General features: G+C 47.4%; 1 protein-coding gene across 28 annotated transcripts in view; it reads left to right on the top strand.

Moving 5' to 3' along the window:
- The window catches only part of Epb41l1 (erythrocyte membrane protein band 4.1 like 1), a 117,972-nt gene extending 104,099 nt beyond the window's left edge, over positions 1–13,873 (top strand). For 23 of the 28 annotated variants that reach the window (XM_047535430.1, XM_047535412.1, XM_047535420.1 and 20 more), the window contains 5 exons: positions 1,550–1,636; positions 2,397–2,480; positions 4,471–4,551; positions 4,869–4,985; positions 10,456–13,873. In XM_047535430.1, coding sequence (XP_047391386.1) covers positions 1,550–1,636; positions 2,397–2,480; positions 4,471–4,551; positions 4,869–4,985; positions 10,456–10,464 — 378 coding nt within the window. In that variant the 3' untranslated portion in view covers positions 10,465–13,873. The remainder of the gene's footprint in view (positions 1–1,549; positions 1,637–2,396; positions 2,481–4,470; positions 4,552–4,868; positions 4,986–10,455) is intronic. The other 5 variants (XM_047535580.1, XM_047535518.1, XM_047535509.1 and 2 more) reach the window with 3 other exon arrangements.
- Positions 13,874–15,651: the final 1,778 nt, after the last annotated feature.

Genomic DNA, 15,651 nt, shown 5'->3' with positions numbered 1-15,651 from the left:
AGATTCCCAGGCCCTAGTCTAGACCTCTTGACTCAGAAACTCTGGAGCAGGAACGGCAATCTGTGTTTTCATAAGCTCACCAGGTGGTGCCCATCAAGTGTGAGACCCACTGGCATAAAGAACATGAGAGGGGAGTGCTCTCTGTGTGTTGGGGTGGAGAAGGCAGCCAGTTCCATTTGGGATCCTATGGGTCTGAGGTGCCTGCAGGATATTTCCAGGGGAAAGCCCAGGAGAGGATTGACCTTAAAGGCCTAGGGCTGGAGAAGGATCTGGTTTACAGGTAAAAGATGGGGACTTTGGTTTCGATGAGGCAGCAGAAGTCCGAGGTCGAGGGTGGCCTGTGAGGAGAGCCCTGAGTGTGAAGGAGAGATGGCGGGATTGTCTTGGCCAGAGAGAAGATCACTCTTCAAGGACACAGGAGGGGCAGGGAGGAGTGAGGAGGGTGCCTTTGTTTTGAACAACTTGTGCCTCATTTAGTGTTTTCAGTGTGAGGTGGAGAAGCAGCTTGACCCTGGGAAAGGGAATGAGGGTGCAATGAGAGAATAAGCGGCTTCCCGGCCACATGCCTGAGTGACAGTGGGATTAGAAGGGCTGGTGGCTGTTCCCTAAGCCAGAGAAAGAATATGAGCCCAGAAGCTACCCTCATACTCTGGGACCCCAGGTGCTTCTGAGAAAGTGCCTTGTGATGGTTTGCCAAGTGACCAGGTTACTGGCAGCCTTTGCTGGATGTAAGTAGAGGGGAGGCAAGGAAAAGGCAGAGGGTTTGGGTTCTCTCCCATCCCTTGGCAGGCAGCCAGGCAGAGGTCCAGATCAGTTCATGCACAGGCCAGCACCAGGGGTCCGTCAACTGAGAAGCTACAGAACTGGCAGATCTGGGGTCCTGCATGGACAAAGCTGAGCCTTGAGATGGTACAGAAGTGGGAGGTAGCACAGAGCTGGGCCTCTGGTCAGATGTGGGGCGCGAAGTCCAGGAAGGATTCTGAGAAGTCCTAGTTGTTAGATTCCAAGGTAGGGCCGGGAGAATGGGCTTGAGAGTGAAAGTCCCCAGGGCAGAGTGGTAGCACAGAACACAAGCACCTGTGAGACTTGGGGTCTTCCTCACGTCGGGTGAACTTCTGGCTGGACCACTAACTTGCGGGGGGACTTGAGTCACTTTTTACAGACGAATCCATGAGACCCAGAAGAAGGAAGTGGCTCTGCCCCAAGTCACATGGCTAGAATGTAGCAGGGACGGGACAAGAACCTGAGTGTCCCAACTTCTCTGTTAGTGCTTCCAGAGAGCAATACCGTGTCTTGTTCACCACAGTGTCCCTCACACCAGGCACTCAGTAAATGTTTGTTGAACGGGTGAGTGGGGGTGTGCACATGTGCGTGTGAATGAGCGAGCAAGGTCTGAATGAGAGAGACTGAGCTGAATGATACCTTCAGTTCTCTGCTTCTAAGTTACTACTCAGCCTTGTGGCCATGAGAGCCATGTGGTCACATGCCCCGGCCATCCTGGGGCCTACCCACCTGAGACCTGGCCATCTGAGCACCATTGTTTCCCCAGGAGAACAGTCTCAAGTCCGGGAAGGGGGCAGCTGCCATGATTCCAGGCCCACAGACGGTGGCCACGGAAATCCGTTCTCTTTCTCCGGTAAGTGGGCAGGGCCAGCTCAGGCTAGGGGACTCCAAGCTGAGGACATGGGCATGGCCTCCATGTGGCCTGCAGAAAGTGCAGGTTGGGCCCAGAAGGTGCCCTTTTAAGTGCAGAGCCAGGAAACTGGATCACTTTCAAATGCCCATAGGCTCCGTGGTGCCCACCAGAGTCTCTTCAGTGTCCCTCCCCATCCCTGTTGCATTCGCAGGGCGCTGGCAGTGTGGGCTGAAGCCCTCACCTGGATGCACCTGCCCTCCTTACCCACCAGGAAGAGCAATGACCTAGGGGCCCAGAGTTCGGATTCTGGGCCTGGCTCTGCTGTGGCTGCCCCACCTATGACCCCGAGTCTGTTACTCTGAGGTCTTTTCCAGCTCTTTGCTTCTCTAAGTCTGTTGTTTTCATCCTCTAACCCCTGACTGTGACAGGATGGGGGATCAGGAGGACTCCATCTCCACCTTGGATCCCTCTGTTTATCCTTCTAAGATGCCGGGAATCTCAGATTCCAGGGTGGTGTTAGATTCTGGGCCTCAGGAATCTCAGGCTCTAGGAATCTCAGATTCCCAGGTTTGAGAATTTTATGGTCTAGGATTCTGATGATTTCAGTATTCTTGGATTCTTAATGGTTCAAAGTATCTTGGCTTCCAGACTTCACCTTCACAGGGCCCCTGCTTGTACCTGGATTCCCCCATCCTGCCCACTCCTGCAGAGCCCAGTGTCCTGACCTGCTGCCCGGGGTGGGGGTGGTTATATTCTGCAGATCATCGGGAAAGATGTCCTCACCAGCACCTACGGCGCCACTGCGGAAACCCTCTCAACCTCCACCACCACCCATGTTACCAAAGTGAGTAGCGGCAGGTGCCCGGGCCCCAGAAGGCTGCAGGCGGGAAGGTCACTACCGTGGCTCAGCTTTGGCTTCTCAGTCTGTAAGGTGGACAAAGGATACCTGTGGTGCTGCCATTTTCTAGAGTCCGGCAGACTTTGTCCTGTGCTACTGTTGTCCCAGGCCCGGGCCCTGCACTCACAACCTTGACAGCCAGTCCAGGGGATGGAGCCCCTCTCCTTCAAAGTAATCGTAAACTATGGCATTTGCCTTAAGTGCTGGAAGAATTCAGAAGGGGTGACATGGGGGTGGCCCCCCAAGGGTCAGAGAGTATCTCTTGAGAGAAATGGATTTTGAGTAGGGCCTGGGGTGCCAGACAGAACACCTGAGGGAGGAGAAGACAGGTGCTCTAAGCAAAGCCGAAGATGAAGCCGAAACTGCGTGTTTGCTTACTTGTTCATTGAGCAGGTGCTAGTGAGCATTGACCTCACACTGGCCTCTGTGTCTGGGGCTGCCAGAGGCGGCATAAGTGAGATGTGTTTGTGGGAAAGGGTGCCGGGAGCAGCATGTAGAGGATGGAACTAGGAAATTAGGTTGGACTGGGATCAGGGGAACATAAGACAAGGCAAATGAGACAGGTTTCAGGAAGCATCTAACTATGGGAGGTCTGAGTCTAAAGGAAATCAGAAAGTCATGAAGGTTTTCAAACTGAGCAGTGGCCCAGTGAAAACAGGGTTCAGAGAGGATCTTAGGTCCACCAGGAGGTGCAGATAGATGGAAAAGAGGAGGAGAGTTATGATGAGAGCCTGAAGAAAGAAACAAAACAACAAACTCAGGCTTGGGGGTGAGGGCCTGGGCCAGGTGGGGAGTCGAGCTGGGAGGAAGAAGGGCCAGAGGAGGGAAGCATTCCTGGGGGGGTAGCAGCCTTGAAGCAGCCAGTGAGGACAAAGGGTCAGGGGGCAGGATGGCCACACAATCACATCTGAGTGGTCAGGAGGAAGACAGGAGAGGGCCCATTCTGGGCTGCAGGCCTGGAGGACTCAGGCTGAGCCTGGAGGTTGTGATCAAGGGTCCTGCAGAGCCATCCATAAGTCTGATCAGTAGCACTGGCCTTTTGTGCGCAGACCGTGTCCCTGCCTGCCCCCATGCAGGACTCAGTACTTTGTCCTATTTCCCAGAAAGAACCCTTGCACCAAAAGCTTTAGTGAGCAGTGTCAACTGCTCTGCAAGCTTTATAGGAAGGTTTTATGTCACACACCCCACAGTGTAAAGTCCCTCTTGGCCCTGCCATCTGGGATACCCCTCTTTCTGTCCACACCTTCTGACTCCAGCTGAGGTTTCCCCCAGCTGCACACTCCTTAAATATGCCAAACAATAAGGTCCTGTCCTTCTTCTAAACTTGTGTCAAGACCCCACCCCTTTAGCAAATAGTGGAGGTAATAAGTATCATGAGTACAATCTTCTCTCATAGTTTTGTTCAAAGTCATTTAAGGTAGACCTTGTCACCATTCACATTTCATTCATGTGTTCATTCAACAATCTACATTCGGCACCGCCCTGGTCAGATTGGGCAAGGGAGTTGGGGAGGAGGGGATACAGAGATGAATAAAATATGGGCCCTGCCCTCAAAAGCCTGCAGCCTGGTGAGGTGAGCCAGCCCATAAATCCAGCACAGGCAGAGACGCCCAGAGCCAGAGAGATACAGACCAGCCCCCAGGGAGTAGTGCGACAGGACAGTCTTAAGGTACTGCCAACCAGGGTGAGGGAGGCAGCTTCTGAACTGGGCTTGGAACAGTTGGTAGTTGGGGAGTGGTGGCAACCAGGCGAGATCTGCTGTCTGAATTTCCAAAACTAGAAAAGGAAAATGCCGAGGAAGCCAGAGAGAAGGGCACACTGCTGGCTGTCTTGCCCTTGAAAGATGCTTTGGGTAGGTCTCTTGTCGTGGCCGCAGCCGCAGCAGACTCAAGAGACCTCACCTCCCTTTTCCTTTCCTTCTCCCTTTCCTTCGTAGACTGTGAAGGGAGGATTTTCTGAGACAAGGATTGAGAAGCGAATCATCATTACTGGGGATGAAGATGTTGATCAAGACCAGGTATGGGGATAGGGAATGTTATTCCTGGCAGCAGTGCTGTGTCCCTCCTAGAGTGGGTGACCCATGGACAGCCACTGTTCTGGGCAGGGAGAGTGTCTACTTCTTGCTGACACTTTCAGATAAGGAGCCCACAAGGAAGAGTCATTGAATGGGAGACAGAAGGGACCGGAAGATCCGAGCTCTTGTCTATCTCAGCATTTCGCTTTGCCCCTCCTTGGCCCTCCGTTTCCCCAGCTGTGCACCATGGGGCTTGTGTTGTCCAGCTTCTCTCCTACTTGCTATTCCATGGTGCGTCACTGTGTTCTTCTATCCACTAGGCCCTGGCTTTGGCCATCAAGGAAGCCAAGCTGCAGCATCCTGACATGCTGGTAACCAAAGCTGTCGTATACAGAGAGACAGACCCGTCCCCAGAGGAGAGGGACAAGAAGCCACAGGTAAGGCGCTGAGGCACAGCAGCTGCCAGAGGAGGAAGTAGCAGTAGCAAGATCCTCAGATGGTATTTCAACCTGTCAGCCCAAGTGACTTGATCCCTAGTGCAACTTTGACCCCTCACCTACCTGATTTGCAGCTCAAAGGAAAAAGGTAGCTCCCCCAAATGTGAGTCAGAGAGAGGAGGGGATGGGGTACTCTTGATTCCTTCTTTGGGGGTCCAGAACAGTAAATTTCTAAGTGGTAAGAAAATGGAACAGAGGAGTGACACCTGGGATTGAGGGGAACAGAAGGAGGCACACATGACCTTATTGGACATTGCCTATAAGCTGGAAGGCACTGTGCTACATTCCTGTCCACAAGTCTGTCTCCATCGCAGGTCACTGGTTACTGCTAAGGGGACATGATGCCCAAAGCCCTTGATCCCATCTGCCTTGCTGGATTGCAAAGCCTTGACTTCTCAGGGTTCCTGGGATCAGAATCTTATAGGCCCCAATGTCTTCCTGTTTCTTTTTTTAATTTTTAGTTGCAGGTGGACACAATACCTTCGTTTTATTATTATTTTTTTAAATTTTGTTTTAGTTATAGATAGATACAATATCTTTATTTTATTTATTCATTTTTATGTGGTGCTGAGAAGTGAACCCAGTGCCTCACACATGCTGGGCAAGCACTCTACCACTGAGCCACAACCCCAGTCTTGTCTTCCTGTTTCTTTGTGGACTATCAATGCCTTGGTAATAAGAGAAATGAGATGGTATTGGGGCACACCGGTCCTCCAGTAGTCTAAATTGGGGGTGATGTTTTCCCAGCCCCTCTAGAAGATTACAGCATTTTATCAGACCTATGAAACAAAATCTCACAAATGTCGAGTTGAACGAAATAAGCCAGACACCGCAAACATACATGTCATATGATTCCATTTATTGGAAGTTCAAAAACAGGCAAAACTTTGATCCTAATGATGATAAAATTCAGAATGGAGTTACTTCTAGGATGTAGTTTTTACAGTAAAGAGCTGCAGGGGGACCTTATGGGTGCTGGGAATGTATCTCCTACTGGGTAGGTTACATGGGAGTATACATATATAAAAACTTGTCACAATTTTATTGACACTTGGTTTGTGCACTTTAAACATTTCACACATTATACTGCAATGAAAAAAAAATCCCACCTCAAAGATCCCATAAATAATAGATGACCTCCTTTTTTTGCCCTTTTCTCTGAATAAATGAACTAGCATTTTCTAGAAAGATGTAAAAATCTTTCTTTCTCTTCCTTTGATTACCAGCTCCTTAATGTCAGAAGAAAAAGTACTTAAACATTTTCCTGCCCCATTGAAAGATCTAGACCAGTCCTGTCAATAGGGTTTTCTGTAATAATTGACATGTTCTTCCTGTGCTATCCAATATGGTAGCAATCCATAATGGATTGGTTAATGGATTGGCTGATCCAAAATGTGATGTTCTTTTTTTTTCTAGTTGTAGATGAGCACAATAACTTTATTTTATTTACTTTTTTATGTGGTGCTGAGGATTGAACCCAGTGCCTTACATGTACTACACAAGTGCTCTACCACTGAGACACAGCCCCAACCCCCATAATGTGATGTTCTTTAAGGATTAAATTCATGCAGGAATTTGAATATTTAATAAAGAAAAATGTAAACTATCTCAATAATTTTTATAATTTTAGAGAGATCTTTTATTTTGTTTTGCTGTTTTATGATGGTGCTATGGATCAAACCCAGGGCCTTGCACAGGCTAGACCAGCAATCTACTACTGAACTTTACCCCCAGCCCCAAAAATATATTATTAAAATGAATTTTACCTGTTTCTTTTTATCATCTTTAATGTAAGTTAAAAATTAAAATTTTAATTTTGGAATTAAAATGTTCTATTTACCTAGAAAAATTAAGAAGTATCATCTAGAAAATCTCTAATGTAGAAAAACTTTGATACAAGTTATTGTCACTCATCCCCTCTGTTGTCTAGTAATTCTTGCTTTCTCCCCTTGAATCTTAGAGTGGCAGAGGGTAGGTCACTTCCCAAGTTGGTGCAGAACTGCCTGCCTCACTTGGGAGCCTTGTTTAGAATATGAGTATCGGAGAACCCTCTCCAACCCTCTGAGTTGGAGAGGCTGGTGGGGACCTGGGTTCTGGATTGCCTGGGAAACTTAGGGAGGCCCTGTGCAGTCAGGTATAGGAGCCACTGATACTAAGAGCTCTGTACTGGGAATCCAGGGACCGACTCTAGCCATTCCCCGCTCCAGTATGTGACCATGGGTCAGTTTCTTTCCTTGTGGGGACTCGGTGTCCTCATTTTTAGAGTGAAGAGCTAGAGCAAGCCCCCTGCTGGTTGTGTTCCTCTGGCTGTGTGCATTCCTGGGGGTCCCTTGTGTGTTTGTCATATCCTCTTCATTCTCTTTCATTCCTCGTCTCTCCCTGGGGATTCAGCCAGGCCCCCAGACTCCTGCCTTCCCCTTCCTCTGACCTTTCAGGGCTCTTGTCCCAGCCTCAACATCTGGCCTATTTCACCACCTTGGAGTCTCTCACATCTGCCCCCTCACTACTCCTAAATTCTCTCATTCCCTCCTCTTCAGTTCTTTCTTGATCTTTCTGCCCCCACACACCACAATTCATATTCATAGTCTCTCTCTCCACCTCCCCCTTCCCCTGATTGTTCTGTAAAGGTCACCTTGTTTATGTTGCCCTGAGAACCAGGAGTTTCTCCCTTGCCTTTTCCACCCATATGCTTTATCAAGACATGGTCAAGTAGGAGCCACTCCTGATTCTTAGGAGAGTTCTAAAGGGAAGTCTCTTCTGAATTAGAGAACTCTTCCTAAAGGTGCTTCCAAATCATTGTCATAATGGATAGATGCACCTTGGTACCCCAAGGAAGAGCCCTATAGTTCTATAGGCCTAGATTCAAATCTCAAGCCCTGCTCTTTGTTACCTATGTAACCTTGAGCAAGTTATTTTTTCTTCTCTGTTTCCTCATCAGCCAAACAGCAATGACAATCATAATAATTAATAAAAATTGCCATCATTTATGGCATGCTTACACTGCCCAGGCACCAGGCTCTTCGCTTGACTTAAGTACTGTTATCTGCTCATTCATTTTACAGATGAGAAAACTGAGGCTTAGAGATATTAGGTGGTTTGTTCACAATCACAGAGCAGGGAGCATGATGGATTAATTAAGGTAAACTTAATCTATTAGACTCCATATCTACCCTATGGTCACAGCCTCCTCATCACACTGACTTTCTATAGTCTCTTTTTCATAGGGTTGCAGAGATCATACATAGGTGGTACTTAGCATAGGGCCTGGCACACAGTAAGTGCCCAAGAGAAGTTCATTATGATCATCTTTACCATTAACTGAAAGTAGACTAACAAATGTTGCACACAGTCACTCTGCTATAATACACCTAGGAGAATAAATCATAATAGTATTTGATGGCCTGGAGCTTCTGAATTGTCTGTGGTCTTTTGAAGACATCCTACATACCCCCAGCTTGATTACACTGATTTATAGGGCAGCCACTAATCAATGAGCAAGCTTCAAAGAGTAGCCTGCCAATCTAAGAAACAAACAAAAAAACAAACTAACAAACAAAAACCTAGTTAGGATGTAGCAGAATTGAATAGAAAGAATACACTCAGGTTTTGAAGCTAGAAATACCTTGAGAGCTGTGTGCCTAGTGGAACCTGTCTGGGCTTCAGTTTCCTCACTGTTCAAATGGTGTTCATCTATAAATTGGAGCTGCCGAAATAATTAAACAGCATCTGTGACATACAGGAGTGGTGTCTTGCATGAAGAATGTGCTCAGCGGGGCAAACCTGCTTCCTTGTACCTCTGAGATTGTGCTGTGTTTAGGGGACCATAAGAGCCCTAGTTAGTCAGACCATAGACTTTCGCCACTAGCCTGGGACCCTGTTCTCACAAGGCTGTCTATCTTGCTGGTCTTCCTTCTCTTTCCTGTCTGATTCTTCCAAAAACATCTGTCTCTGCTCCAGTTGAATCTTGGCCTTCCGTCTTAAACTTCCTCCTTGAAGTTCTTGCTGTGAGTGTGAAAAAACACACCCATGTCACACGGAGTCTTTTCCTTCTCTCCTGCAACCTCACAGGCCAGATGTGTGGTTTCTGCTCCATCTCACTCGGGCCCACTTCCTTCAGAGAGCACCTGTCTCCCAAACTCTGCCAGCAAGAGGGGGTGGCACTCACGCAGCTCTTAAAGCTGCCATACCTTCAAAACTTGAACTGTATGGGGGATGGGGGGAAACTGACCTGTTCCAAAACAGGAAGCTTGGATTCTCATCTTGGTTGTCACCAACTTGCTGAATCATGGACTCCCTCTGGGCCTCAGTTTTCCCATCTGTCAAGGAGGATCCATTTTTGGCAACTTCATTAGCACTTGACCTTCTGTAAGTGGCAAAAGGCAGGGATGATAGTCCATGTGCTAAATGATTTTGAGTCATTGCCAGGTGCCAGGTATAGTGTTGGGCACTGGAGCCCTTGCCCTTAAGGAAATCAGGGAAATAGTAATAATAAGAACAACTGATGTATATTCAGTACTGACCATGTGCTAGGTCCTCACTATGACTCCTCTTTATAACTGTGTGAGGTGGGACTCACTTTACAGAAGTGACTGAGGCTTAAAGAGGTTAAGAAACTCACCCAGGGAGTGGGATTTAAACTCAGGCAGTACGATTTCAGAGTCCACCCCCTTAAACTCTTGAGTTTCAGACTCAAGCCTGAGCTGGAATCCAGGCTTCCATTTCTTTATTTAAACGCTGCTGTCTTACAGGGCATGGTGGTGCATGCCTATGATCCCAGGGACTTGGAGAGATTGAGGCAGGAGGATCACAAGTTCAAGGCCAACCTCAGTAACTTAGTCTTAGGTCTCAAAATAAAAAATACATAAAGAAAAAGGGCTGGGGATGTAGCCCAGTGATAGAGTGCCCATAGGTTCAATCCCCAGTACCACAAAAAAGTACAAATAAAAAATAAACATTGTTGTCTAGGATTTAATCTCTAAGGTACAACAGACTCATGGAGAACAAAAGAGAAGAACACATGAAGTCAGAATATCTGTAATCATAACTAAATATTTCATGGAAAGTCATAAAGATAGGAAGAAAAAGTGAAATGACTGTGATCTTAGCTCCTTATTGTTAAAGGACATTTTAACAAATTTTCAGGCCGAAGTAAAAGCCACATCTCCCTGGAAACAAGTAGGTGAACACGCATGGACTCTGGAGTTAGGCAAATGTGGGTCAGTTCTCAGTTGCCACACACAAGCTGTGCGGCCTTGGGCAAGTCGCTCTACCTTTTTAAGTCAAAGTGAAGGGCATGTGGTAAAGGGTAGTTAAAATGACTTCTTGCCATGTATTTATAGGCAAGTGACAATAGTTACTAAATTTCCTTGTCCTCCTCTTTCCTTTGTGTCCCCCTGTCTCTGGGTCCCAGGAATCCTGACCTCCGTGAAGAGGTGCTGGCATGTCTGGTCCAACCCACGCCAGAGAACCGTTAAGAAGGGGCCTTCAATCTGGATTCTCCAACACCAACACCGATGTCCCAGCTGCAACGTACTGTCACTGATGAGAGACTGGGAAGGGAAAGCATATATATATAGATATATATAGATATAGATATATATACAGGAAACACCGCGTCCTTGCACTGCTGCTGGGGCTGGCGGAGCAGTCGGCCAACAGCAACAACCAACATCTGCCCCAACCTACATTTCCTTTGCAGATAAATTGGATAATTGGTGGGATTTTTCAAGAAAAAAAATAACAACGACCATAATCCCTTCCTCCCCACGTTCTCCTGCAAACCACAAAAGCAAGCCAGACCACGATGATTGTAGAAGTACCACTCAACCCTGGTTGTGCATAGTCCAGTTAGTGGACAAGCATTCCATTTGTTCTTCTCCATCATCTGTTGCCCCTTCAGATGCAAAGGAAAACAATCATGCAGCCAAGCAAGAGAAGTCGCAGCAGCAAGTCACACACAGTCAACCATTCTCCAAGAAGGAAAGAAAGAAAATCTCCCACTTGGACAGGAGGAGCAGGAACACTGGATTATTGTTTTCTGGGTCTTGACACTGGGCTGCAAAATCCACCTTCTTTTCTTCCGCCTTCCCTCAGCCTCCACTCTCACGCGTCTTGTCCTCATTTTTTGTCTTAGCTCCCTCCTGTCCCTATCCCGCCCCCCTCCCCCTCTGTGTCCTGGTCCTGCTGAGGGCCACTACAGATGACTCTCATTCAAAACAAGAAAAAGCAAAGAAGAGAAAGCAAGAACAGAAAATGAAGCCGTGGGAAGGGAAGTAGACATTGTACGTTTCTGGTTTCTCTTGATGAAGGTGCAGCTCGTAGGAGATTTGTATGGATGTGCTTTTAAGTTATGTATATTACATATAACAGGAAACAAATATTAAAATAAACAGTGATGGTAAGTATGAAGCTGACATTTTAAAATTATAATTATCTGACTGTGATTGATGTATCCCAAGGTCCCTAGATCTTGCTGAACTAGCCTAGCTGAGGAGACCTGAACTTTGGGTGCAGTGGCTCCCGGTAGGGGCTGATGGATTCAGTGTAGTAATACTGTGTGTGGTGTTTGTAATTGGGTGATTGGTGGGGAGAGTGGGGCCCCCAGTGGAGACATGGGGGCTCAACAAGAAGGAAGCAACAAAATCCCGAACATGCTGGTCCAAGATGCCTTCTCCCCCAGCAGTAGCAGCCAGGACCTGCTCTGTGCTCAGACCCAGTGTCCAGAGTTGGGACTCTGCTGCTGAGGTCCCCACAGTAGAGGTCCCCTAGCTCAGTCCTCCTACCTCCCTAGGGGGCTTGCCTTGGTTTTCAGTCCTCTCTTTCTTTGTTTTATTATTACGATTTTTGCCATGTCTTGCCCTTCCTTGATGACTAGCTCCACACCCAAAGGGAGATGGTGCCCCTGACCAAGGTGGAAGATGGTGGCTGTAACCTGGCTCCGTGAAAATGCCCAGCTCAGTCTTTTCCTCTTCTCCCCTCATATTCTGAGTCAGTCTCTTCCTCCTGGGTCAAATTAGCCATGATGAAAAGGCCATGAACACAGGACAGACCGCAGTAGGTCAAAACTGCATTTCCAAGGCCTTACCTACCCTAGACAATGGACAGTGAAGGGCAGTGTTGCCCAAAGGCTCTGTCTCTTATAAGATCCTGAGCTGGGAGAGCTCCTGGTCAGTCTGCATCTGAGCTCTGAGCCTGTGCCCTGGGAGTCCCAGCAATTCCCTTGAGACCACAGAAGCCCTTGGATAAGCCTTGTCACAGCTTGGCATTGCCCTCTGGCACACGTGTGCTTCCCTGAGCTCCGGGAGTATCTCTGAGGGAAAATGTCCCACAGCACATTAACTTCTCAGCTCTGCTTTTAAAGTGGTCCATAAATTCATTCAGTAGATATTTATTGAGAACCCATTTGTGTCAGGCACTGTTCTCAGGCTGAAGGAGGAAGTGTAAAGGAGAGGAGGGATCTGGGAAACCACCTCGACCAGTCTTATGTCCCCAGCCAAGGCTGGCCCATCTGAGAGCATTTTTCCAACTTATTCAACATGCCCAGGAATGTCCCCCAGAGGGCCCAACCTAGATGCACCCCTCTTGGCTTATCAGTGACCCCTACAATGTATACCTTAGCAATTTAGCTGGTGCTGACCTGAAGCAGGGCAAGAAACCAGAATATCTTTTGTCTCTGGGCAAACAGAAAGTAGAACGAATCTCTCAGATTGCAGGGTTGGCCATGTCCCCCACCTGCTGCCTGGTGAAGGCCAATGGGCCCACTCTACTCCCTCTAGGTGCAGCAGCACTCTCTATCCGCCAGGACTTGTAGAGAAGCCACAGAACCTTCTTCCTGTCCTTCTCAACTTGAGAACTCCCACTCTTTCTGGGCCAAGAGCTGGAATGGCTCCATCCTCTCGGAGCACCAGGAATTTGGCTTAGGCCGCACCCCCCACCCCAGTCTTTGCAGGAACCAGGCATCATGAGCACACTGGACACACCTCAAAGGGAGGATATTTGTGCTGGGTTTTGCACCTACCTTCAGACATCAGATGTGTGGCTTCAGGGTGGGGATAAAGTGACTGGGCTCAGTTCATGGGCCATCAGGGTTTGGGGAGATCCCCAGCCCATGGATGCTCTGACCTTCCTTCTGTAGAGAGGCAGGCAGGGCCACCAGGGAGAAGAGAACCTACAAAACTGAAATCTAGGGCACTATTTTCCCCTCCTCCTGTCCATAGAGAATAGAGACGTTTGTCTTGTCTGTCTTCAACCTATTTTTCCTTTCTTCTTCTTTATACTTCTCATCCTCTCTGTGCTGCCTCTCCATCCAGGAGGCCAGGTAGCATAGTGGGAAAAGTCCTGGAGGGCAGTCAGGATTCTAGGTGACCGTTCTGACTCAGCCCCTAACTCACCATCTGACCTTGGGTTAGTTGCATCCCCCTTTGGCAACTGAGCCCCACTTGCAAAATGAGCAGGGTGAACCGATGCTTTCCAGGGTTTTTTCCCACTCTGCCATCTTACAAACCTTTATTTTCTCTTATTTTGCTTTCTCTGGATCTTTTCCATCTGAGGGTACAGGAAGTGCCAGGACCTGTTTCAGTTTTTGAATCCTGCAAGTACATTCCAAGACTGGCCTGAAATTGCATGAGCAACATCACTCTAAATAATTTTTTTTCCAAAGCACCTTACCAACCAACTGCGATGCTGTCCTGTTCCCTTTCACTCACACCCCTTTCTCCTCTCTCGTCCCCACGCTCCCCCACCTCAGTGCTCCGTGCTGTATGCGTGTGCTCTCTGTTCTTGTATACTCAATAAAAGTGAAATAAATGTGTTTGATGCTGAACCACAGACTTCCTTGGCCTCCCTCTCTCTCCCTCCCTCTCTTTGACCTTGGCCAGTGGTACGAATTGGTATTATGGGAAGGACTAAAACTGGAGTGGAGATACCTCAACTTAGAACGCTTTTATTCAACAAATGTTTGGAGCTCCCAGCGTGGCCCAGGGCTGGGCTTATGCTCTGCAGATACAACAACAAACAAGGCAACCTCCTTGCCATCCAGGAGCTCCCAGGCTAGTGGAGGAAACACAACAAAACAGGTAACCAGATCAACACGATTGCAGAATGGTTAGCACCAGCAAAGAAATACAGAGGGAGGGGATGGAAGGCCACCAAAGGAGGTCACTTGAAACTAGGTGACCAGGGCTGAGGATGTAGCTCAGGGGTAGAGTGCATGTTCAGTGGGTGTGAGACCCTTGGTTTGATCCCCAACATCCCAGCAGGGGACAGGCAGCTAGCTGGAGCCTCCCTGAGGAGGTGATCTTTGAGCTGAATGAAGAGAAAGAACAAGTAAGATGAAGAACAAGGGTGAGAACGTTCTAGACAGAGGAGACTATAAGCATATGTGCCCCAAGACCTGAAGGGGTGTGATATATGGAGGAACAGCATGGTCCCTTCTTGAAAAAAAAAGCACCTCCACTCAGGTCTCTTCCTGCAACACCCCCTCCATGGGAGCCTAAGGGAAAAGGTGTTCAGCAACTCCCAACTTCAGCTTTGCTTACAACTTTCATATATCCTGCCCTAACCCCCCATCGACTGTCCCATTGTTGACTTGTCATTCTTTAAATTGACTCACTTTGGGGAAACAAACTAAACTTATTTTAAAAGGAAACTATATTACTTCCATAAATAAAAAAATAAGTGTCACTTGCAAAGAAAGGGGGTCTCTGTAAATATAAATGCAAAAAATACAAAAATAAAAAACCATAATATGGGTAGAAAATTCATTCCTCATACCACCTGAGGTACACATAGAACGCTTTCCATATTCTATCAAGTGACCCTCTACTCCACCTTTTTGTATTGCCCAAAATCTCACAAATGAGTCCTTTTTTTCCAGGTATATGCATTTTTCAGAGTTGAAGTCATTTTGTATATACCATTCTAAATACTTTTAAATACTTATATCTTGAGCATTTCTCTATAGTTTCAAATACTAAGTATGATCTTTTTCTTGGTAAAGGTAATTAATTAAATGACACAAAAGGTGATGCAGTAACAAGTAATTCTTCAATTCTCTCCAAATTTACTGTCCTTTGTCAAAGGCAATTGTTGAAAGAAATTTTGTGAACCTTTTTCTGAATTTTTCCTGTTAAGACCCCTTTAACAATTTGTCACACCTGTAGTTCTGGAATAGGACTCGGTTTGCAAGCATTGAGTCCCTACACAACTCCTCAGGATCCCACACCTCCTGGATCTGTACTTCTGTCTTCCATGGATCCAGGGCTATCCTCTCTGCTTCTTGGAAATAATGTAGAGCTGCTTCAACTAGGACAGCATTTCTCAGCTGAGGGAGGGGGATGATTTCCTTCCCCAAGGAACATCTAGCAATGTCTGAAGACATTTTTGGTTTTCAGAACCAAGGGGTGTTACTGGCATTTAGAAGTTAGAGGTCAGGATGCTGCTAAAATCCTACAATGTGCAGGACAGCTCTCTACCTCAAAGAATTATCTGACCCCAAATGTCAATAGTGCCAAGGTTGGGAAACCCTGATTTGTATAGACATGCAACCCCACAAGGTGCGATTCCTGTGTCATTATCTGCTCAATGCCCTGGAGTTGCTGAGAAGAAG

The sequence above is a fragment of the Sciurus carolinensis genome, chromosome 2 (genome assembly GCF_902686445.1).
Source record: "Sciurus carolinensis chromosome 2, mSciCar1.2, whole genome shotgun sequence".
Classification (NCBI taxonomy): domain Eukaryota; kingdom Metazoa; phylum Chordata; class Mammalia; order Rodentia; family Sciuridae; genus Sciurus; species Sciurus carolinensis.
Note: the sequence above shows the minus strand (reverse complement) of the source record. Positions and strands in the feature narration are given on the sequence as shown.